The 23,814-nt window shown below is 42.3% G+C and overlaps 1 protein-coding gene across 1 annotated transcript; it reads left to right on the top strand.

The window, feature by feature from the left end:
* Nucleotides 1–1,645: 1,645 nt before the first annotated feature.
* Nucleotides 1,646–22,382, top strand: nr2f5 (nuclear receptor subfamily 2, group F, member 5). Its single transcript, XM_079504139.1, has 4 exons — nt 1,646–2,552; nt 11,966–12,246; nt 12,673–12,919; nt 20,105–22,382. Exons 1-4 carry the CDS (start codon nt 2,186–2,188, stop codon nt 20,422–20,424), a joined length of 1,215 nt encoding a protein of 404 aa, XP_079360265.1. The 5' UTR covers nt 1,646–2,185; the 3' UTR covers nt 20,425–22,382.
* The last annotated feature ends 1,432 nt before the right edge of the window (nt 22,383–23,814 follow it).

Raw genomic sequence — 23,814 nt, 5'->3', positions numbered from 1 at the left:
TTAAACAATATTTTGACAATATGAGAAATTACATTTTGGTTTTTCACAAGAGAACACAAAATGCATACATACATACATACATACATACATACATATACATACATACATACATACATACATACATACATACATACATACATACATACATACATACATACATACATACATACATACATACATACATACATACATACATACATACATACATACATACCCAGCCGATCGCAGTACTTGCGCGATCTGCGCAAGTACGCACGCACGCGCGCACACACACATATGTACACACACACACACACACACACACACACACACACACACACACACACACACACACATATAGGCTACAATGCCTATGTGAAGATTGCTAGTGCACATTTGCGCAAACTGGTGAAAGTGTGTTCATGCAAATGTCCTTGACAGGGAAGATTGATGCGGCTAAATACAACATGGGATACACACGACCCCATATTATTATTGGACTTACCTTCACTTGCCAAATCAAGACCTATATGGGGAAATAATCAGGTTCCTACTGTTTTCGGCTGAAAACCTCATTAGAGAACAACACTAGTCACTGTTAATTACCGCAATGACCTTTTGTGCTTTGAGATCCAGCTGGCAAAGCAATACACAACAAACCGACAGAATCAACACTTTCTCAACTGGTAAAACATTTAGGAGTTTGGAAGTGTTGGCAAGGCGTTTGCCACCTTTTTGTTGGCACAGCGGAGGTGAGAGAAATGTTCTCTCTCTCTCCCTGTCTCTCTCTTTTTGGCACGTGCATTTCAATTTAAGTCATTTAAATCATTAAAGTCAATCCAGATTCCAGAATCAGATTATATAATGATATACAGGATAATTTATGTTTGTAATATCACAATAAGGAGTCGGACTCGGACAGCAGTAGGATATCCATCTGCAATGTATCGTGATGAATGGTGATTTTAAAGCATCATACAATGCAGATATTACACTTTTAACAGCACGTGACTTTATTTAGTAATTATCCTATTACCATGCACTTCTAAGGCATAGATCTTTATTTTGTCATTATTTCATTCTTTATCATTGAGCTCAATGTGTTCAGAGACTCATCATGATATTGAGAAACTATATAGACAGTATACCCATATTGCACTCTGTCAACTCCTTTGTCAATCAAAGGCAACCCAATCGACCGCGGTCCAATTAAATAGCCCCTTACTTTTCTATTATTCCCTTACCAATTGTGAGTGGCCATTCATAACTTGCTTCTCTCGATGGGAGGAGGCGGCATGCCCTTATTTGGAAATTGTGGCCCTACATGGAGCGCGGCTACAGGGCGCTCCCATTCTGGCCGGGATGTTTAGTGTCACTTTCACCAAATTTTAAGTATGATTCTCAGAGATGCGACCGACCGCCGAAGGGAGAAGTACACTTGACTGTCAAAAGCCTTTTTGCGCGTAAATAAACTCACTTCTTCTTCAATCAGAACGCACACCTTTTGCGGTAGGCTGCAAGGACGACTTTATCAAACGCGGCGCACGAGAACTCCAAGGACAACTTTTCGTGATTGCTCATTACGATTTATGTGAGTTTGTAACCCTGCAAATTGGCCGATGTATGGCTCGTATTGATTTGGTGTGATTGATCGGAAGGAAACATCGTCTTGGAAGATATATTTACCTTCAATCGTGACGAGACAACAATTATTCAATTCCAATTCACTGAGTCTGAGAGAGAAAAACATTAGGCTAGCTGCAGCGACTCAAAGAAGCTGTTTTTTTAAATATATTTTTTCGCAAGTTCTGGGGTCAAATGAACAAGTTTTTTATTTGAGCACTTTTAACATTTAAGCCTAATGTATTGATACGCTCAAGAGGGTCAAACTTTGAAGAGAACGTGTTTATGGATTTCTGTGCAGTGAGTAGAACTGGGAATTGTAGGCTATGTTACGTTCTTACATAGGATAGGCTAATGATCATGTTAATACCTTGACGTTTTTGTAAACTTTTATTTAAAAAAATATATACCGTTAATTTAGAAAATACTAGATTGAACACATTTTAGTCCCATATTAATCTCAGAAGGAAGTGGGAAGCGCCTGTTCGCCCTGCCTTGTTTTCCCTAAACGTCAGAACGGATTTCTATCCCCTCCCCGCGCAACGGAGTCTCTTGGTGGGTGAATCAAAGTGTTTGGGATAGTATGGCAATGGTAGTAAACCAGTGGCAAGAGAACATTTCCGCAGATCCGGGGTCCCAGCTCCAGATCTGCGGACAGGAACCTGGCGGGGCACCGGGGACGCCCAACGGTTCTACCCCGGGGAACGATGCACTTTCCGGGGACAAGATCCCCAACGTGGACTGCATGGTGTGTGGGGACAAATCCAGTGGCAAGCATTACGGTCAATTCACTTGCGAGGGATGCAAAAGCTTCTTCAAGCGCTCGGTGAGACGGAACCTTAGTTACACCTGCAGAGGGAATCGTGACTGCCCCATCGACCAGCACCATCGGAACCAGTGCCAGTACTGCCGACTCAAAAAGTGCCTAAAAGTAGGCATGAGGAGAGAAGGTAAGGCAAGCTTCTGTCAGTGGTTAATGATGCATAGCCTATATGTTTTGACCGAAGCTGTGCTTTGATTTACAATATACCAGATTTATGTGCGCAAAGTTGTGCGTAATGTTGAAGCAATATGAAGCATACTGTGTGTGTGTGTGTGTGTGTGTGTGTGTGTGTGTGTGTGTGTGTGTGTGTGTGTGTGTGTGCGTGCGTGCGTGCGCGCGTGTGCGTTTGTTTGTTTGTTATACACTGGAAAAAAAGGTTTGTCTTTGTGCTCATATTAATTATGGTGTTTGCTCCCCAACACCCACAGCCGTTATAAGAGGATCCCGCTACATTTGTTGTATTGTGTATGATTAACAACGGGTCAATTAGTGCGAATTAGGAACAGTGGCAACGTGTTCCTCCTATAAGGAGAGCGCTTCGCTTCTAATCAGTCAGCGAACCTCGTTGCAATCCGCTCAGTGAGAGAACAATATTGTGATAGTAATTATAGGCTAGTGCGAAATTAGGCTACGTCTATACCCAAGGCATAGCTCAGATATGCCTTGGGTATAGACGTAGCTATGATAGCTGTCTATATTTACGGTACCATACATTTACCAGGTACCATAATACTAATACATAAATAATAATAGAGCCTATATATAGATCAAAGGATCATGAATCCTTTATAAATGTCTAATTAGACTTGGCTATAGGCCTATACAATTTATTATGGAGGGTGAGAATGATTTTTTGGCCAATGTTTTGGCAACTTTGTTTATGAATAAGCTATACATTATATAAAATTAGCCATAGGCCTATTGCAAATATTAGATGATAATTAGTATTACTAATTGGAAACTTGTGTGAGTAAACACAGCACACACACACACACACACACACACACACACACACACACACACACACACACACACACACACACACACACACACACACACACACACACATTTACAAATTCACACACATTTACAAATGTGTAAATGTGTGTTTTACAAATATATATATTCCAGTTCTTAATGATGACAAACGTTATAACATGATGCCATTGTATTTCTCAAACTCCAAATCTTATGAACAAAATACAATGGAGTTGGGTCCCAATAACCCATAATTATATGATCTTTAAAGTTATCATGTTGTTGAGGCACCATTGCACCAATAGTGTAGTGTAGTAGTCGTGTGTGTCGTGTGTGTGTGTGTGTGTGTGTGTGTGTGTGTGTGTGTGTGTGTGTGTGTGTGTGTGTGTGCGTGTGTGTTAGTGTGTCTGTTAGTGTGTGTGTGCGTGCGTGCGTGCGTGCGTGCGTGTATGTAGTGTATACACTGTACACATAATCTTCGCACTTGCAAAGCACCCGTAGGCTAAATTGACTCGGTCATGCCCCTTTCTGACGGAGTGAACCCGAGGAAATCGCCTGACGCACCGCAGTCTGTTGACCTTTCATCCACAAAAACAAGGCCTGTGCTTTTTGCTCCTAATTGCACACCAGATATGCCCATACTGATGGATAAGCGACGTTGAAAATAATGAGTTCAGTCATGGTATCCTGCACATTTATGTTGTATGGCCTATAGTGTGTCTAGGTCTATAGACTACCTCAAGTTGTTGCAAAACACTTAAATATAGACTATGTTAAAAGCATTTTGGCACATGTGCCAAGTTCTCACGTGTCAGTGCATTTGAGGTCAAAGGGACGCCAAAAGGCTATCCAAAATGTCTTTCAGCAGACAGTCTGTTTATCATATTGACTATTAATGAATTTATTACCAAGGTATTCATCTGATGTATTTACATTTTTGCTATGGAAAAAAATATATTTTTCTAATAAAACCCACATAGACCAAAATGATTGGCAGGATAGGAAAGAACATTTATGACATACATACATGGGAAAATGTGAATACCGGTTGTAGCCTATTGCCCACACCCAGCACCGCATGCACATGTGCGCGCGCACACACACACACACACACACACACACACACACACACACACACACACACACACACACACACACACACACACACACACACACACACACACACACACACACACTGCTGTGAACTGAAAAGCATTGGAATTGTGAACGCACATGTACAGTAACACTCCATATCATCCCCAGAGGTCATACATAAGTCATGTTTCCGTTCACATTGTGCAGTGGAGTCGCTTTAAAAGGAACCAATGGTGGCATGTATATTATGAATTATAGCCAAATCTGCGTTAAATTTAATTATTATTTGTGTATTTCCAAAATAACCAACTTCTTTGGTATAAAAATGAATATCAAAATAATATTTCAAATATGTTTCACTCATGGGAGTGAGACTCTTTTGAACTGAAAATTGTCATTGTCATTTCGTAAACAATTGTTCTATTTTATCCAAATTCTGTTTATGAAAATGATCATCATTTAGATTTTCTTTGCACAGAGAATTTTTGTAATTCATTACCAAGATATGGTGGCATGGCACCACTTTGCAAGTTGAAGTCTGTCTAAGGCATTTTTTTTAAATAAATGTTGACTGTTTTTGACACATAAAATGTATGTAGGCTACATCATTTCTGGATATGAACTGAGCCCTGAGTCTCTGGTTGTCATCTCAACATGTCTCTTTAATGAGCCCAGAGGAAATGGCACAGTAATGGAACGTCCACACCAGCATAACTATATTGATAAAATAATATATAGTTTAAAAAATGTAACTCAAGTGGATGGCAGTCATAAACCACAACTATAATGACAACATCAGTATAGATGCCCACGTAATTATCTTTATAGTTATAGTTACTAACATTTCAGACAATCCTATAGCTTATACAGTACATATTCATATAGGGCCTATAGGTCCAGGCTTTGTTTATGCCAAAGTAACATTTTGTCTATGATACCGTAACTTTATTCATGGTGTGATTACTGGCTTTTCTATTTAAACTATATTAATAATTGGTGCTGGAAGGAAGAGTTTCCGATTTAGCATAATTTAAAAGGGCGATTTCGCACTGTGAGCATTCGATTGTAAAAATATGCTTTATAATGGATGACTTGATCCCAAACACCATACAGTACTTGGGTGCAAATATTTAACCACTTAAACCCTCTATTCTTAGTAAAAACAGATCTGAGTTAACTGTACTTGGGTTGCTTTTTTCCGTCAGCTTTTTTGTGAGCTTGTAGATCGGCTATATTTAGGGATGTTGGGGTTCAAGTGGTTAAAGCTTTAATATTGGAAAGTGCCATGCTCTATACAAAATGTATATAGCCATGCTCTATACAAAATGTATAGAGCATGGCACTATTATTGTTCTAGTACACACTACACAGGGAGTTGAACTCCAGTGTTGTCAGTGTTTGAGCCATGCTTGACACATGGATGTTACATTTATGTACTGTCAGCCAGTTGAAAATACTGACATATTCTTACAAAATTGTTTTCACCACAAAAAAACAAGGCAAGTGCTTGGTTGAAAAATAAATTTACAGACTTTTAGACTTTCCCTTCTCATTTTGGAAGTGCCTTATAATAACTAAAGTGATAACAAATACACTATTGATGTATTTCAGTGTACTGGTAATGCTGGTGTGCACAGATTCATTATGTAATGTCATGTCTGTAGTGTTTTTCTTGAACTGCATTTGTGAGCTCGAAGCTAGGGAAGGTACATGCACACATGCACCCACACATTAATATGCATGCAATGATTGCAATCTCATTTAAATAATTCTGCTATAGGCACTCGATCAAAGTGAGATTTCTGCCGCTGCAGGACCCTAGTTCACGCAAACCAAAACCCAACAGAGGTGTTGCATATAGGTCAATGGAAACTAAAACATTAACACACAGGTTCAAGTCAAAGTCCATATGTGAGAGACAACCTTGGGCTCTGAATTGTGCAAATACCCCACTGAAGCGCTAAAGGCTAACCATGTATTGACTAATCCATACCCCGACACTGGGCTTGTAACAGCAGGCAATTTAACATGGCAATGTTGTAGTTTAACCCCCCAGGCTTAAAAAAAACATTTACCTATCACAGTAGCAGTGGTTATGCTGTTATACTAAAGTACTTCCCCTCTTGAAACCATGTTTTTGGACTGTTATTGCCGGAGGCCTCACTTCACATTATAGCACATGTTGCTGACCCTTCATGTTTCTCTGGATTATAAAGGCTAATATTTAATACATAAATAAAGATTTATATATATTTTTTAAATTTGTATTGGTTTGCACAACAAGATGAGTGTAAGTATGCTATACAGTAAACATCTTTCATGAGAAAGGGTCAAGTAAGTGCAGGTGAGGTGAAAACCTGGAAGTGCTTATATGTGGACCTCACCTGTTGCTTACTTGCTCTCATTCTTTTCCCACCTACTGTACCTGTAATACTTGTCTATTGGACATCCTAGGAGTTCACAACTATATTGTCTTGCTTTGATACATGGTGCTAATTAACCACTTAAGTCTGGTCTATATTGGCAAAAATAGCAGATCTAGGATCTAACAACCGATCTGTGAGCTTGCAGATCAGCTATTTTCACAGTGCAACATGGTGTAAGTTATTAAGCATACGAGGCGTGTGTGTGTGCGTGCGTGCGTGCGTGCGTGTGTGCGTGTGTGTGTGTGTGTGTGTGTGTGTGTGTGTGTGTGTGTGTGTGTGTGTGTGTGTGTGTGTGTGTGTGTGTGTGTGTTTTGGATAATTGTCACCTATAATAGCATGCCCGAAATATGGACGCCAGGGATGGTTATTGGTTAAAAATCTAAATGTAACTTTGGAGTCCAGGTGCATTCCATCAATCACTTTAACAGACATGCCTGATTGACTGATGCTGATGTTTGTGACTTAAGTAGCCCAACCTGTTTTTGTTTGTCACCCATGTTACTTGAAATAACACTTTGAAGATATATTGAGTTGGTCGGAAATACCTCCCCCCATGCTTGTTTTCTCCATTATAGTTAAAGATAATACAGGGTTTGTTTAGCATTTGTTATTTAAAATACGTGCTACAGTAAAGCAAACAAAAACTCTGGTGCGCCACTATTCTAAGAAGATTGTAGAAGCAAGGAGGATAGAGCCATACATAGGCTATACCCAAATAAAAAATATTTTCCAGTGTTCAAGTGCTTTATAAGGAAATAAGAGCCAGAGAATTAAGTGATCATATAAATAATAGATATTTGTTTTTACATTTTTGGGTACAGGATACAAATTAGTTGAGGAACTTTATTGTCTTGTAAATGGCTCCATATTATACTTCTGTCTTCTGACTGTCACTATGTGCCTTTTGTTACAGCTCCCGCTCTGCGCTCTCATTCCATTGTGTCATTCACACTCAGTACACTTTGAGCCTTACATGGTCAATACACACACCAGGGTTAGGGTCAATTCAACCCACTCAACTCGATCCAACTTTTGATTAGATTCAATTTTACATACTTGACAACATACTTTTCCTATTTCCTATTTTCCTAGTTCCTATTTTGTTTTACTATTTTTAAGGAAATCTACCTCCTAGATTGAGTGATATCAAAGTGAAATGAGAGTCAAAGACTGAGCTCTTACTTAATTTTTCTGTGGAGGTTTTCTACACTCTCTCTCTCTCTCTCTCTCTCTCTCTCTCTCTCTCTCTCTCTCTCTCTCTCTCTCTCTCTCTCGCCTTGCATATTATTCCATCTCTTAGCTCCTGTCTGACAGTCTAAGTCATTCTCAGTTATTTTCTTTGCCACAGGACTTGGTGTGTCGTGAAGAAGTGACCTGTAGGTCAGAGTTCAGGGCCAAGCTAAATGGGTCACTGTGAGAGCTACAGCAATGACACATGAGTGTCACATCACACACATGCACGCTGCGCGCATGCGCACGCATGCACAGGTAGCCCCATGTAGTACCTCAGTCACTACGCTCATATTGTAGCTCCAAGATGAGGTCCCACCGTCCTTGCTTTCCACCGTGTTTCAGAACCGGTGGTTTCTCCACTAGGAACATTTCTTACCCTTTTCTGCACATCGTATCCAACAGATAAAGAGCTAACTATTTTTACTTTATTAACGGACAAGAAAATCCAAGTTACGGGTTGAAACGAGCGTTTAAATCACTTATTTAGCCATGTTTTGCAAGGAAGTTGCACCCGGAGAGGCAACATTAGCGCCTCCCCTGGTCGAATTTCAAGTGAACTGAAGTCAGTTGGAAAATCTAATTGCGACATTCGACCAGGCGAGGCATTAATGCTGCCTCTCCGGCTGCAACTTCCTTGCAAAACATGGCTAAATAAGCGATTTAAACGCTCGTTTCAACCCGTAAATTGGAGATTCTTGTCCATTAATAAAGTAAAAATAGTTTAGCTCTTTATCCGACCTTTACTTTTTGGATACGATGTGCAGAAAAGGGTAAGAAATGTTCCTAGTGGAAACCATGCTTTCTGAAACGCAGTGGAAGGCTAAGACGGTGGAACCTCATCTCGGAGCTACAGTAAGAGCGTAGGGATTGAGGTACCATATGGGGCTACTCAACAGGTAGAGTGTGACTACAAGGGGTACAGGAATTCCTCTGTGCTTCAGTGTACACTTCTAGCCAAGAAAACATATAGTTTCCTTTAAGTGTCAACAAATGGCATAATAGGCCAGTTGCGTGCATTGTATGGACTGACACACACGCCTTTGGGTTTCCAGGCACACACTGTACACACACCTCATGCATAAATATATAAATACTCACACATGCACGCGCATGGTCATGCAGAGTAATTTGTTTTTTATTAGTGGAAGTGTAGAGTAGTAGACTGAGCCAAATCTATTATGTGTCTACGGCGTTCCGGCAGACACCATGACCTTTTAGTCCCAACATTCATGGGCCTTAATTGTATTTAGCTGGCGCACCTCCTCTGTAATTCCTCGTGCAGTCTGACCCAGAGGGTAATCCAGGGCAGCTGAGCACAGAGTGTGCACTCGCTGCCATGTGCTGTAGTGGCATTATGAAATGGTGTTGCTGAAATACCCTGTGGTGCCTAGGGTTCTATGCCACTTTCCAACTCCATGTTTCCGTGCTGCCATTACAGTGGACAGGAGTTTTATGTTGGTGGTGTTATTGGTGCAAATTGAAACAAGAATGTTTTCCTATGCTTACCACAGTGATGTGCAGAATAGACATGCAAGTTTAGCCAACCCCTCTTTTTTGCTTATCCCAGAACATCCAACCTCGATCTGCCTCACTGTTCAAGCTTGTTTTCTCTTCACTGCTCTAACAAGCCTCAGTGCCTTTCTGGGTATCTCAATCCTCTTAGTATGCCGTATTGAACTGTGCTTTCCTCAAACTGTGCTTATTCTACAAACTGTTAATACAATTTTTGATAAATCAAACAAACCGTAGTGTCCGCACCCCTGTCTTGTAGGCCAGGAAATAGAAAGCGCAGCGCGTCTCCTGTCAGATGTCGTTTGCCACTAGCGAGTGACCTCCACAATGAGGCTTTTGAGAGGTCAAGTGGATCGATTGTATTTATGTTCTGGAGGATTAACCATTAATTAATGCAAGACCAAGTACGAACCATATAAATTACACTTCAGTTGTGGTTTTCTGGAAATTGTGGAATTCTGCTAATGAAAGGTTCTGTGTGTCAAAAGTCCACATCTTTTATGTACAGAGTGAGATGAGAGCTGTGCTGTTGTGAGTGTGACTGACAAGGAATGTCCCATTGTGCAATGTTGTTTTTGTGACAAGCAACACCTCTTCATAGCTCAGACGCCGTTGTTTGCCAAAGGAGACTGCATTCTTTTTCTGGGAATGTGGGTTGAAATGAGCTCACATGCAGCAAAAATGAGTATTTTTTTTAGGTCGAAATCTTTTGTCCAATGTTTTTTCTATGCGGGTGACGGGGAAGAATTAACGGCATCTTTATGGCATTCGCGAGTGATTTGACCTCTTGTCTTTTTTCGGGCAGGCGCACTGTCGTGCATTGAACTGACACAGCTGCTGTGTTTGAGATGACAGGTGACACAGGGTTGAAAAGCATTTTCCAAACTGTTGTTCCCCCTCCCCTCCCCTCCCCTCTCTCTCTCTCTCTCTCTCTCCCAGATCTGGTTCTCTGCCTCCACCTGTCTCTTCATAAACCATTTCTCCCTCTGTAGCAAACCTCACCTCCATGTTGTATTCAACCACTAGGGTTCGATTTGCTGGTGAGGGATATTGGGTGAAATCCATGCCACTGCTTTTGATATCTGCCCTCTCCCATTGTTATCGCCAGTGGCAATAGTGGTCCCACTGAATTAAATACAAGCATTTACTTTTGGGAAATGAAGACTGCCTGATCTATTTTTCATATTATGTTTAATAATATCACAATTTAATTCGTATCATGATGCGTTGTGAGCACCACACACTCCCTTTCTCTCTCTCCCCCTTTGGCCTCAGTCCTCCTTGTACTTATCACCTCTTGCTCTCTTTCTCTACTTTATCACACCTTTTGTAGCTCTTTAGTTTCTTGCAATGCCTCTCCCATTTCTCGCTTGCCTTTTCATTACCTCTCCCCATCCCCCCCCCCCCCCCCCCCCTCTCTCTTTATTCCATCTCTCTGTAACAGTAGATGGAGTTATTAGTTAGACAGCGGGGATGGCTGAACAGGTGTTTTCCAAATGGGCCTTTAAGCACTCACCGCATCGTCATTGCTTGGCGAGGGGGGTTGGGACGTGCGTGCGTGCGTGCGTGCGTGCGTGCGTGCGTGCGCCAGAGTCAGTGAGAGCATGGCCTCTGTGTGCCCTCCTTGCCTTAGGCTGAGCCATTTGCCAGTGCAAGCGGGAGGATGGGAGTGTCTGTGTGAAGGTGTGAAGAAGTGCGATGTCTTTACCGTCTGCTGCTTGTCATTACTCATTGATGCATAGTAGCAATATAGAGTAAGGCGTTGGTCTGACCAGGATGAGACACTGTGTAGAGTCTGCCGACACACTTAGCCAGAAATATTTCCCTATGCTTTTCTCACCGTCATTGGCTTTAAGTCGATCCTCTCCAGTAAACGACAGGGCTTTTAGCTGCAGTTGGCCCTCCTATATGTTTCCTGTGAGACAGTGCAGAGCCCCTGTGGCTGTAGAGCAGATTGTGGTTTACGGCATGGTGTGATAGCAGCCCTACTAAATCAAGGCAGTTAGTGCAGGACCCCATAATGACAGTGTGTTGACAGAGAAGCTTTCAGGTCCTGATTTTTACTGTGTGGTACATGTGTATAGCTGGGCTGAAATAAAGCAGAGGGTGGGATTGAAAGGATGAAAGAAAGATTCATAGAAAGAAAGAAATAATGAATATGTTAATAATTATTATCGTTAATAATAATTATTACCTCAAAGGGATATATTCTATTAAGATACAACCGATGCCCTACTACTGTATCAGGCTCTCAAATTCTAACCGATGTCTGTATCTCTGTACTCTTTTCTGGCAGCTGTCCAGCGAGGACGTATGTCCAACTCCCAGACCAGCCCAGGACAGTACTTGACCAATGGCAGTGACCCTTACAATGGCCAACCCTACCTATCTGGCTTCATTTCTCTGTTGCTGCGTGCTGAACCCTATCCAACATCCCGCTATGGAGCACAGTGCATGCAGGGGAATAACCTGATGGGCATTGAGAACATCTGTGAGCTTGCAGCCAGGCTGCTTTTCAGTGCCGTGGAGTGGGCCAAGAACATCCCATTCTTCCCTGACCTGCAGCTTATGGACCAAGTGAGTTGGTGGCATCAATGTGATGGCACACAGTCTTCATCAATATCCTTATGCACAGTCATCTGTATTATGTTATATTCAATTTCAATTAAATTCAGTTCAATTACATTAAAGTATCAAATCACAACAAGTTGTCTCAAGACACTTTACACGTAGAGCAGTGAACCGACAGAGATCCCACCCTGAACAAGCAATACTCGGTGGTGTCCACCTGTAGGACCTTAAGCTTATATTAAGGCACTGCCACATCACAGACAATTAAAGGCCTTAATGGCAACAGTTTAAAGTACAAGACTAATGTGTGCTACGGTCAGTGTTACAACTCGTCAATTTCTATTACACCATAGTGTTCTCTGCATTTAGAAATACATAAATGATAAATAAATGATTTATTTAACAATTGTGCCCATAACTCCTGTACCCTAGGTGGCGTTGTTGCGTATGTCCTGGAGTGAGCTTTTCGTCCTGAATGCTGCCCAGTGCTCCATGCCCCTCCACGTGGCACCCCTGCTGGCGGCGGCTGGCCTGCATGCCTCGCCCATGTCGGCGGAGCGCGTGGTGGCCTTCATGGATCACATCCGCGTGTTCCAGGAGCAGGTGGAGAAGCTCAAGGCCCTACAGGTGGACACCGCCGAGTACTCCTGCCTCAAGTCCATCGTCCTCTTCACCTCTGGTGAGCTGCCATACATATTCACTATGTGGAGAACAACAAACACAAAAGGTTAAAAACGTTAAAGCTCTATATTCCTATAGTAATCATTTTTCGGTGGGTCATCAATTTCAGGGAGAGAGAACCCATTTATCACCTTAAATTTTATGGTGTTCCAGTTTTATTGTTTTCTGCACATTTTGTGGTTTTGTTTCATCACTAGCTACCAATTTCACTTGTTTATTCTGTATCCTTTATGAGTTCGCTCTTCTGATTGGATAAAATTGGTATCCCGACCTGAAAATATATTTTCTATTAATTTAAGACCTGGAGAGATAGGGAAACCACCCATGTTACTGAACAAACACTAGTCTATAGCAATGATACTGTGGGAATATAGAGCTATTTATTTAGAAATAAATATCACAGCCTCTATAATAATATAAACCATAGGCGGCAGTGGCTCAGGGGTAGAGCGGCCGGATGGTGCCAGTTCGAACCCGGGCTCCCCCAGAGTTAATGTCGAAGTGTCCTTGAGCAAGACAACCTGCTCCTGATGTGCTGGTTGGTGCCTTGCATGGTTTCCGCCTCCATCTGTGTATGAATGGATGAATGTAATGCACAATATATGTAAAGCGCCTTCGATAAAGGCGCTATACAAATGCACCATTTACCATTTATAGTCATTAATAGCTATTTTAAAATAAATAATAGTCAAAAACAAATCATAAGAGGAGGTATTTATACTACTGAGGGAGACCATGATTCCCAAGGACCCCATTTTAAACATTTGGCCACAGACCCTCATTTGAAAACATTTTTAAATCTCTGGGACCCCAATCTACACTATAAAATCCTCAGTGTTACTTGAACTCTTAGGGCAGTATTATGCGTGTCTTAAGTACCAGGTCTTATGACTTAACTTAAGACCTGGAGGCGTGGTCAATGCTGTTTGGCCACTCAGAATAGCCAAATGGCATTGATCACGCCTCCAGGTCTTAAGTTAAGTAATAAGACCTGGTACTTAACACTGCGCAAAAAACAAGGATTACGGGCATGCATAATACTGCCCTTAGAGTGTACAAAATGTAACCAAATGGTCATGGTTCAAATCGACATTCACACCGCAGGTGTCAGCACGTAAGTTTGGGAGGGTCCCCAGATGACAGTGAAGTGACAATTTCTTTTTTTTTCTTTTTCTTTTTTTTAACCTTTATTTAACCAGTAAAAACACATTGAGACTGTGGGCTCCAATTTTGTCGCAGCCTTTACCCGCAGCGCGGCCCGCAATTCAGCCGCTGTCCGAACATTACGAATATAGGAGCTTTCTCTGTCCCTTAATGGTATTTTCGTCCCGCGTCACCCGCTATCTTTTTTGCCGACAGCGGTATTTGCGCCTAGAGGTGTGGTCATGGGCGTGTTGGCACGCTTTCCCCTAAATTGCTATTTTGGTCACATACATTTGGGAAGTCGATAGCGGAGTTTAAAAGCACCCGTAAACCGTGCCAAATGAGTTCAGTAGGCACGCCGCACGCGCCTCAATGGAGATGCCTGCCTGCAGGCACAGACTCTCTTTGTAATTTTCCTATAATCAGCAGAAGTCGAGTGCCTGCCACTTCCTTGTGTCCATTGTGTTTATATAATTGTATAGTCAAATACGTTTTTGTGCGCGATTCCATTTCCATTTGCTCTTTCAGTTCGTGATCACCCCAGCAGCAAATGGGGTTTATTGACCGAACTTTCCTTTTCGCTTCATACCGTTCCGTAGAGACGGCCTACACGCACGATCTATATACATGAAAGCCCTAATTTCGTAGTTTACATAGAACTTTTAATTTTTAAAAATGAGCAAGATTTGAGCGAGTTGTGACTCAATTAAAAGACGAGTGTTCTTGGCTCTGTGCGTGTGAAAAAAAAAAAAAGAACGGCACGAGGGGGGGGGGGGGGGGGGGGGGGGCAGCGGTAGCGGCAGCGGCTATGAAGCAATATAGCACTAACGGGCGACGGGTAAGGGATCTATTAAAGGGATCTCTTAAAGCCAAGACTGGTGATTGGTTCAATGTGGTTAAATTATTGCAACGCCCAAACCACACCTATGCATAATATAACGGGTAACGGAGGTGTTTAAGGGATTTAGACAGGTAACCAAAATACCAACTTTAGTGGGGGAACACCCTTTCCCCACTCCTAAAACCCCAAATAGTGGCTTTAGAAAGATGAGACAAAACTGGAGCCCTGTGTCTCTTTTACAAGTGGGAACTGGCCAAGAGGCAGAAATAAAATTACACTTCAATACTACATCGTACATGTCACATTATAGAACAGCAAATAAAACATCCATAATACACCTCAAAGTACCTAAGTATTAAATATACAACAAATCACCAAAGCGCTAATCTTTTAGTGGCAGGGCAAGTAAGTGCACAATGTACAAAATATAAACAGAAATAATAGATATATAGGCATGAACAAAGGCTAGTACATATCCAAACATGTGCAGGTGTTGGACTGTACATCATGATCTAAGATGATCCTTTTACTTTTTAATAATAATAATAATAATAAACGTTATTTATAGAGCACCTTTCATTACATAAAATGCGGTGCAAAGTGCTTTACAGGACTTTACAGGACTTATATAAGGACTCTAATAATAAGGACTTATAAGATATTTGTAATACCTAAAAATAAAGTGTGTGGGGGGAGTAACATGAAAAAACCCCATTAGTGCATCAAAAGTAATCAACAAACTATACTATACAATAAACTATACTTGATGACAAATTGTCAAATAATATAAGATAGAGGCAAGAATTTAGAAAATCTACAAGCTCACAACGCAAGATAGTTTTACAGTATCTCCATGTATGTTCAAAGACCTACAGAGAACTCAAACTCTTTTGCATTACTCTCAAGTTTGATCATTGCTTGACAATTTACTGTCAATGTAAATTCATCACACAGCCCTATCTGACCTCTGGAAGGCTTGACCTCAACTTCACCTCTCACTTACACACAGGCTCACTTCAATAGTACTTAGTCTACTATAGCCTTTTCACCTCCACTGAGTTTGACCGAGATGTGACCCGCCTCCCTCCCCCCCTACTCCACCATACTCGATATGGTCTCATTACCTCCATATGTAACTGCTATAGTACCACAGTTCCACTGCCAGTCATGGTTGGTTATCTTGCTACCTTGCATCTACTATGCATATGGCCATAGTACGCATCGTTGTAGCCTACCCATCATAGTGCATATAGGTTTGGTTGGGGGGGGGGGGGGGGGGGCACATGAGGGGGGGGGGGGGGGGGGGGCATGAAGCAGGGTGGGGGGGAACATACTGTTGTACACATATCTGTGAATTAATTCAATTCATTCATTCCTTTTTCTAATCCCAGACAGCACCAAACAGCCTCATGTTCCTTTTGAAAGCATCTATAATTTAACTCTTGAACATTTAACATGTTATAACATGTAAATAAATTCCAATTGAATACATTTAAATGCCCCACGCTGTCAGCGAATCACATGCTGCCATTTCTTGACTTTCTTTGGACAGCTGTTGCACAGCTAACGCTGGATTAACTTGTCTGCCATGTTAGCCAGCCAGCAAGCTTTTATGGCCTGGCAACATGACTTTAGATTAGCTAGAATACGATAGTCATGGAATCCTGACTATAGTACTGTGTGAGCTCTTACCTGCCTGTAATCTCTCTCTCTCTCTCTCTCTCTCTCTCTCAATGATTAATATATGTTCTGCATGAAATTCACATTTGATTTAAACTTTTTGTTTTATTTATTAATATTATTATTTTATTCTTGCACAAATAGAATGAGAGAGAATTGTATGTATTGCATGTATGCATGCATTTTAAAATAGTTCAACTAGCTAAAAATAGTACGAAATTGCAAATAGGTTTATATAAAAGGTGACGCAAGATATAGCCCATAGTGTAATATTGTGTGCAGTTTTTATAATATGTTGATTAATTAGGACCACAATGGAAGTCTCCAGAACTTTTTGTGTTATCCTTTTAGCCTTAATGTCTTACTGTACCACATACTGTTTACATAAAAAAGAAGAAAAAAAATACCCAGGTGATAATATGGGTTGTTGATAGCATGGCATGCATTATTGAAAAGTTGCGGGTAGCTCTGTGGATCCAATTTGGCTCAAACAAGATTAATCTTTGACTCTTGACACCCTATTTCTTCCGCCCTCAGAGCAATTATTAGTGGGTTTACAAAATGAAACACCTCTTTCATGTTTATACCAGGGATACCTACCTACTAGTACTACTATACCTACTCCCCTTTATTAATTAAAAAGTACATACAAAATAAAATAAAAATGTATCTACATAGTTATCATTCCCACCATTGGGTTCCAGTGGCAGTCAAAATACTGTCAGATCTGGGGGCTCCTTTAATGAGAAATCACGCCTTGTGACCCAGAGAGATGGTGCAGGAAAGCCAGCAGCAAGGATGCGTCTCTCAGTCCCTGCGTCTCTTGTTGTTTTTTGTTAAATCACACTAACCCTGTCTTCTTCCTGTCACAGTTAGTAAGCCTCGCTCGGTGTGTACCTATATGCTGTGCACTGTTCCATGCAGGTAGTTCTAGATATATTTCTCCCATCTCATTTCTTTCATCAAACTCTTCCCCCTCGTGCTCCCATCTATTATTGAAACCAGTCATCGACCCCTCTACAGCCCCCACTCTTTTCCCCAAACCCAACCCCAGGCCTAGTTTGGGTCCTAAAACCCCTGCCCCCACCGACCACGCTATAGCTGAATTATGCATGGTGGGTTTCAGTGTGAAGGGGAATACGCCACAGCCCCAGCCATGACCTACATAACCCCTGTAGCCTTGAGCATCCCATGGGCACTCACACTCACACACACAGACACAGACACCAATGACACAATGACACGTGTGCGCACACAGACACATTTGCACACATTGAAAAAAGGGAGACGAGATGATTTATATATAAAAAAAAAAGAAGAAGCCACACTTCAATCGGTGTGCACAGATCAACACAAAGACACAATCAAATCTGAACACAAGCAGTCAGAGACATCGAGATGGGCACACACAAGCTAGCTACACAAATGCTTATTAGACGCCCCCCATAAAGACTTAGGTATAGCAAGATAACAAAATCAAACACCAATCATCAGCCCTGCCTTCTGAGAACCCCCCCCCCCCCCCCCTCTCTCTCGTTTCTGCATAAAACCCAGCCCCATCAACCCACATCAGAGATCGGGCATCTCAGCCCGGCCACCCTGATCACTAACCCCCACCGCCCCTGGGTGTGTGCCCAAGTATCAGACAAAGGGAGTTGGTGTCTGGTGTGGGCAATCGCCCACAGACTTGCTTCTTTGGCACGCGAGGGTGTTCAGTCACATGGATGGCCCCACTTACCCTGTGTATACCAGCCAACGAAAACGAAATGGTCACGCATCTCCCCAACTAGCAACAGACGAAAAAACCCACAAAAAAACACAGCCGATTTGTCCTCAATAGCAGGGGTAGCAGTGCATGCTTTATACAACCCATAAAAAATATCAGCCAAATTAAATCTTTTGTTGCCGGGAACTGAAGCTCATCAGGAAAGACAAAGGCTTCAAACAGTGGTGCTTAGCACACTCAACTAAAGTAAAGTACTTAGGGAGAGCAAGTCAGCCTTGCAAATGAGGGTTCATACAGGGGACAGCGACAGAGAGCATAGCAGCACTGCTGCTAGATGTACAACATGCAGCAGTGCACAGTAAAATGTGCATGAGTTCCGAGTTCACACATATCTGACCTCCTGCACAAAGCCCCTGTGTACGGAGGGTGTGAAAAGTATCACACAACGTAACACGCTCTCCTGGTCGTGTGAGACTCATTCTGAGGCGGAGGGCTGGTGGAACCAGAGGTGTGAGGCGGTGGGAGTGCTGAGCGTGACCTTCCAACCACGGGGAGAGGGAATGCTGTAGTTCAATGTGACAAGAGTGTTTACAGTACGAGCTTAATATACTGTACCTCCCTGCATCTACAGCCATGCTTTTAACGAGCTTATGAAGGTGTACTCATTCATCAGCATTCTGAATATGTAGTTATTTTTCTGCCAGTTTTAGTACAGTTCAACGGATGTGTGGAATTGTGCACTGTCCTAGTCTTCGCATACTTTGTCACGCACAGCAAATAATTGCATGTGAGAAAGGCTAACGAACACTAAGTCACTGGTTTACAGCGTAGGGTCTGGGGATTCTCTGGGGTCCCCTGCTAAATGAATGATAGTCAGGAATCATATTAACCCTTTGGGTAACTTCAGGATTGTACTAATGGAACCAAATGGACCATTGGCTTCATTAATTCCATCTGTACACTGTATCAGCGTTCTGTACAGCTCGTACAGAACGCCGCCGCTCGCCTCCTCACTGGCACAAATAGGCGTGATCATATCTCCCCAGTCCTCGCCTCCCTCCACTGGATCCCTGTCCGTTTTAGGATTGACTTTAATTGTTTTTAAAGCCCAAAATGACCTGTCCCCTCCATATTTGGTGGAATTGATCACTCCATATGTCCCAACAAGAGCCCTGAGATCGGCTAACCAGTCTCTCGTGACTGTGCCTGATACACACTTCAGGACCAAAGGAGACCGCGTTTTTGCTGTGGCCGGACCCACTCTCTGGAATGCCCTGCCATTTCATGTTCGCTCAGCTCGGTCTTTGGCGACTTTTAAATCCTTGCTAAAGACTAATTTCTTTTCAATCGCGTTTCCTAATTAAATTAAGTTTACCGTGGCCTTTATAGCCTACCTATGCACTATGTTCCCATGCACCTATGGAACTGCCTTTTGTTTTTGATATATTGTTCTGTTCTGACATATTTTTACATAATGCTCTTCTTTCCTTTTATTCTTGTATTACTCTCGATGTATGTTCTGTGAAGCACTTTGGTTCGACCTCGGTCGTTGGAAATGTGCTATACAAATAAAGTTTGATTTGATTTGATTTGATATCAATGATGATTTTACAGTGTAGACTGGGTTCACAGAGATAAAAAAAAAGTGCCTCTATCCTTTACACCTTGATTAGTGAACTGAATTTACTAGAGAAAACAGGTGAAGAATAGATAATGTGTACATACTGTAGTACATGTATTGCATTCTTGCATCATTTTTAATGTAATCCTGTCCTGTCTTGGTGTCCCTCTAGATGCCATGGGGCTCTCAGACGTGGCTCATGTGGAGAGCATCCAGGAGAAGTCCCAGTGTGCGCTGGAGGAGTACGTGAGGAACCAGTATCCCAGCCAGCCCAACCGCTTCGGGCGGCTCCTGCTGCGCCTGCCCTCGCTGCGCATCGTGTCCTCGCCCGTCATCGAGCAGTTGTTTTTCGTACGCCTGGTGGGGAAGACTCCCATCGAGACGCTGCTTCGTGACATGCTGCTGTCAGGGTCCAGCTACAACTGGCCGTACATGCCCGCCGTGCAGCGGGACCGGCCCATCTCCCTCCACTACAACGAGAACGGGCCCTGAGACGGTCGAGGACCTGGCCAAATTCCATGAGCAATTCATGCTGAACATTCATCTGACCACTCATATACACTACAGTACACCATCTTCCTGTCCCCTGTATACGACACCTCAACTCTCCCAGAAGAAGAAGCCCCCGCCACCATTCCACCAAATACCTAGACTTGACCAGCCAACTACCATGCTTCAACATCCCAGTTAGCCGAGCCAGCCAGTCACTCACCTCCTTCTTGGAGAGATTGCGGCCAAAGGAGAGACATAATGGTCCACCGTGGTCCCCAAGATGATGGTGCAGTCTATCTTTGAGGCGTGTGACATGAGATTAACTTGCCGGGAATGAACGGGCCACAGCTGGTCAGTTCACCAGCAGGTCTGTTGGACTCACAGGAGATGTCACGTCCAAACCCTAAACCAGGAAAGCAAATGACAGGACATCTGTTCCATTGCTGGTACCGTTCCTGCATTTAAAGGGGCTGTGTCCAAGCATCCTAATATATATGCTTGTCGAGCAAGGGCTTTGCCAGTAGAACTGTTCTACCAACAGAACAAAGCCTTGTGTTTATTTACCAGTTTTTATTTGGAAGAAAACCACAAGCCATTAAAAAAGACAAATGCCAAATTTTCCTTGGACTCTTGCAGAGGACATGTATATTGTGTGTGCGCGCAGGTGCGTGCGTGCGTGCGTGCGTACGTGCGTACGTGCGTGCATGCGTGCGTGCGTGCGTGTGTGCGTGCGTGTGTGCGTGTGTGTGTGTGTGTGTGTGTATTGGCACTGTTTATATAAAAAACATGATTGTGTCCATATGAATATCATTGACCCATAGGCATTGATAGTGTATTGGGGTTTAATGTGAAAAGCTCAGGTCCAAGGGTGAGGGTACAGAATGGACATATGCCATTATCAATACAAGGACACATCCGTCTCACCAATTTTACACCCATCAACAAACTGTGCCAAAGCTGAAAAAATGCATATTGTTTGGAATATTTTTTTGTGACAGTGTTGGTGATGGCAATTTAAGTTTTGGTAGGTCTGTAATTTGACTTTTACTTGTATCTAGGTCTCAGGGGGGTGTGGGAATTTGTAAAAAAAATTAAAAAAAATTAAATAAAGGAATATATGCACTTGCATTGTAAAACTAGACCGAACCTACCATTAACCATTTCACAACTTTCATGTGGCTCTTCATAACTCATAAAGTTGTCAAAGGAGAGACAAAAACAACCTCTTGAATCTTGATTGTTTCAACAGCCGGTGATTGTCAGTCCCTTACCATGACAACAGGTGATAGCTGTGATATTTTGGTGGGAAGTGGGGGAAGGATTTTGTAAAATTAGCTGTACTTGCCTTAGAACAAAATATTTTGTCAATGACCATTTATTTTATGACTGTGCCATAATCTGTTGTTACCTGTTATGACAGGCATTACGTCCTCCTTATACCATTTTAGCAGAGGAAAGGAACTGGTTTACTGTCAAAAACACCACAATGCCCACTCAATGTGTAATAATATGTTAATGTACCAAAAAGTGCTACCACTAAAAATATATATATCAGCCCTTTTTATGTGTTCCGGCTTCTTTCCTCTTCTACTGATGTTGTCATTAAGGAAAGGCCACCTTCAATTCACAAGTGTCATTCAGTCAGACAGGATATTGTAGTAAAATGTATCACTAACCTCTGAAAACCCCAATTCATGTTACAATGTTGTCCTTGTTGGACGTTTGACTGTGACAGAGTGTAGAATTATACTCAGTGTTTTCGTTTGCAGGAGAAATTCGTTTTTGATCGATCGTCTCATGTTGCCTACATGGCACTGTGGTATCAGCAACAAATAGTATTTGACAAACATCTGGGACCTTTGTCTGTTGTCTATTGATAAACGATTTCACAGATTATTTCTATAAGAGTTTGTTTTTTCCCTCTATTTTTGTTCGAAAATATGGATCCATTATTTGAAATAAAAAACCTGTTCACAGTATTGTTTGTGCGGTTACAGTTTATTTCTCATAATGCACCTAAATAAATAATTAAGAGACCATCAGTCACAACAAATCTTCACTCCCACCCCACCAAGCACACTGTAAGTATGACAACTACTAAATGAAAAGGTTGTATGGCTACAAACTGAAAGCACCTAAATGATCTATCTATCTATCTATATCTATCTGTCTATGTACAAAATGAAATGATACCAATGCTCCTTTGACCCACAAGTCTCTCACCAAGGAGAAAACGCATATAGACTGATCAATGGTGATTCCATCAGTGACAATAAAACAAGTGGGCTTAGTGGGGGTTTCCCTGGCTGGTATGGTGCAGCCCAAATGTTGATCCAGGCCTGCTGTTAGATGGTACATGATAGAATGTAAACACACAGGGTGACCCCTCACATTATGGTGTGCATGTGTGTGCATGTGAGAGGGAGAAAGAGTGTGAGCACACATGGTCTTTGACCTTTGAGTTCAAGGTGCGTCACTTTGTGTGAACATGTGTGCGCGTGCGTGCGTGCGTGCATGCGTGCGTGCGTGCGTACGCGTGTGCCGTGTGTGTGTGTGTGTCCGTCCGGCCTAGAGGAGCAGATTTTCCTGCTGGTGCCTTCAGCAGTACATGTAAACACTGTTATTGCTCCTTGACTGGGTCCCAGGGGTGATACCAACGCAGAGGGAGACAGGAGGCACAAAGAATCACCAGTTCTACTAAGTCCTGAACTGACCAGTGAGCATTATACACACACAGCGGCCATTTTGCCACTTAAAACCCCAGCATGCCTTGGTGGGAACATTCACCAAATCTGCTATTTTTGGTGAAGAGATTTGGGGCTCCATTTTCGTCACCGCTAAACCCCTTATCCCTAAACTTCTTTGCCTTTTTTTTTTTTTACTATTTTGAAAAACATTTTTGAATAGTTCAACTAGCCAATCTAGTTCACGTTGTGAGCTTGTAGACTGGCCATTTTAACGATTCAAAAATGTTTGCAAATTAGTAAAAAAGGCAAAGAAGTTTAGGGATAAGGGGTTTAGCGGTGACGAAAATGGAGCCCTTGGTGTAGATGGAGAAAAAAAGCACAGTTGCAACTCAAGTCTGATGTTAGTATGAAAATCTTTGGAAGATTGTGACAGGCTGTGTTCACGTTCACTCTTCCATTGGAAATAATAAGGGCCAAACCTGCTTCCGGTCTCCAAAAAAGGCGGCCACTTCCTTCACGCAGATACAGGAAGTAAACTGAAGATGGCATGTCTTTCTTTTTTCTGTCTTCTTACTCAGAGGTGGAAAACCACACCCCGTAAGACATAAAGAGCAAAATGGTCACTATATGAATATGGTCAACACATCACCCTACCACCAGCATGCACGCACATGCACAAACACACAAACATCCCCCACATATG

The sequence above is a fragment of the Electrona antarctica genome (assembly GCF_951216825.1).
Source record: "Electrona antarctica genome assembly, chromosome: 6".
Lineage (NCBI taxonomy): Eukaryota > Metazoa > Chordata > Actinopteri > Myctophiformes > Myctophidae > Electrona > Electrona antarctica.
This window is presented reverse-complemented; position numbering and strand designations above follow the sequence as displayed.

Excerpts from the sequence above, each read along its gene's own strand:
- nr2f5 (XM_079504139.1), top strand. The coding sequence starts at position 2,186 with ATGGCAATGGTAGTAAACCAGTGGCAAGAGAACATTTCCGCAGATCCG. Across the intron at positions 2,553-11,965 it reads AGTAGGCATGAGGAGAGAAG|CTGTCCAGCGAGGACGTATG; the intron begins GTAAGGCAAGCT and ends CTTTTCTGGCAG. Across the intron at positions 12,920-20,104 it reads CATCGTCCTCTTCACCTCTG|ATGCCATGGGGCTCTCAGAC; the intron begins GTGAGCTGCCAT and ends GTGTCCCTCTAG.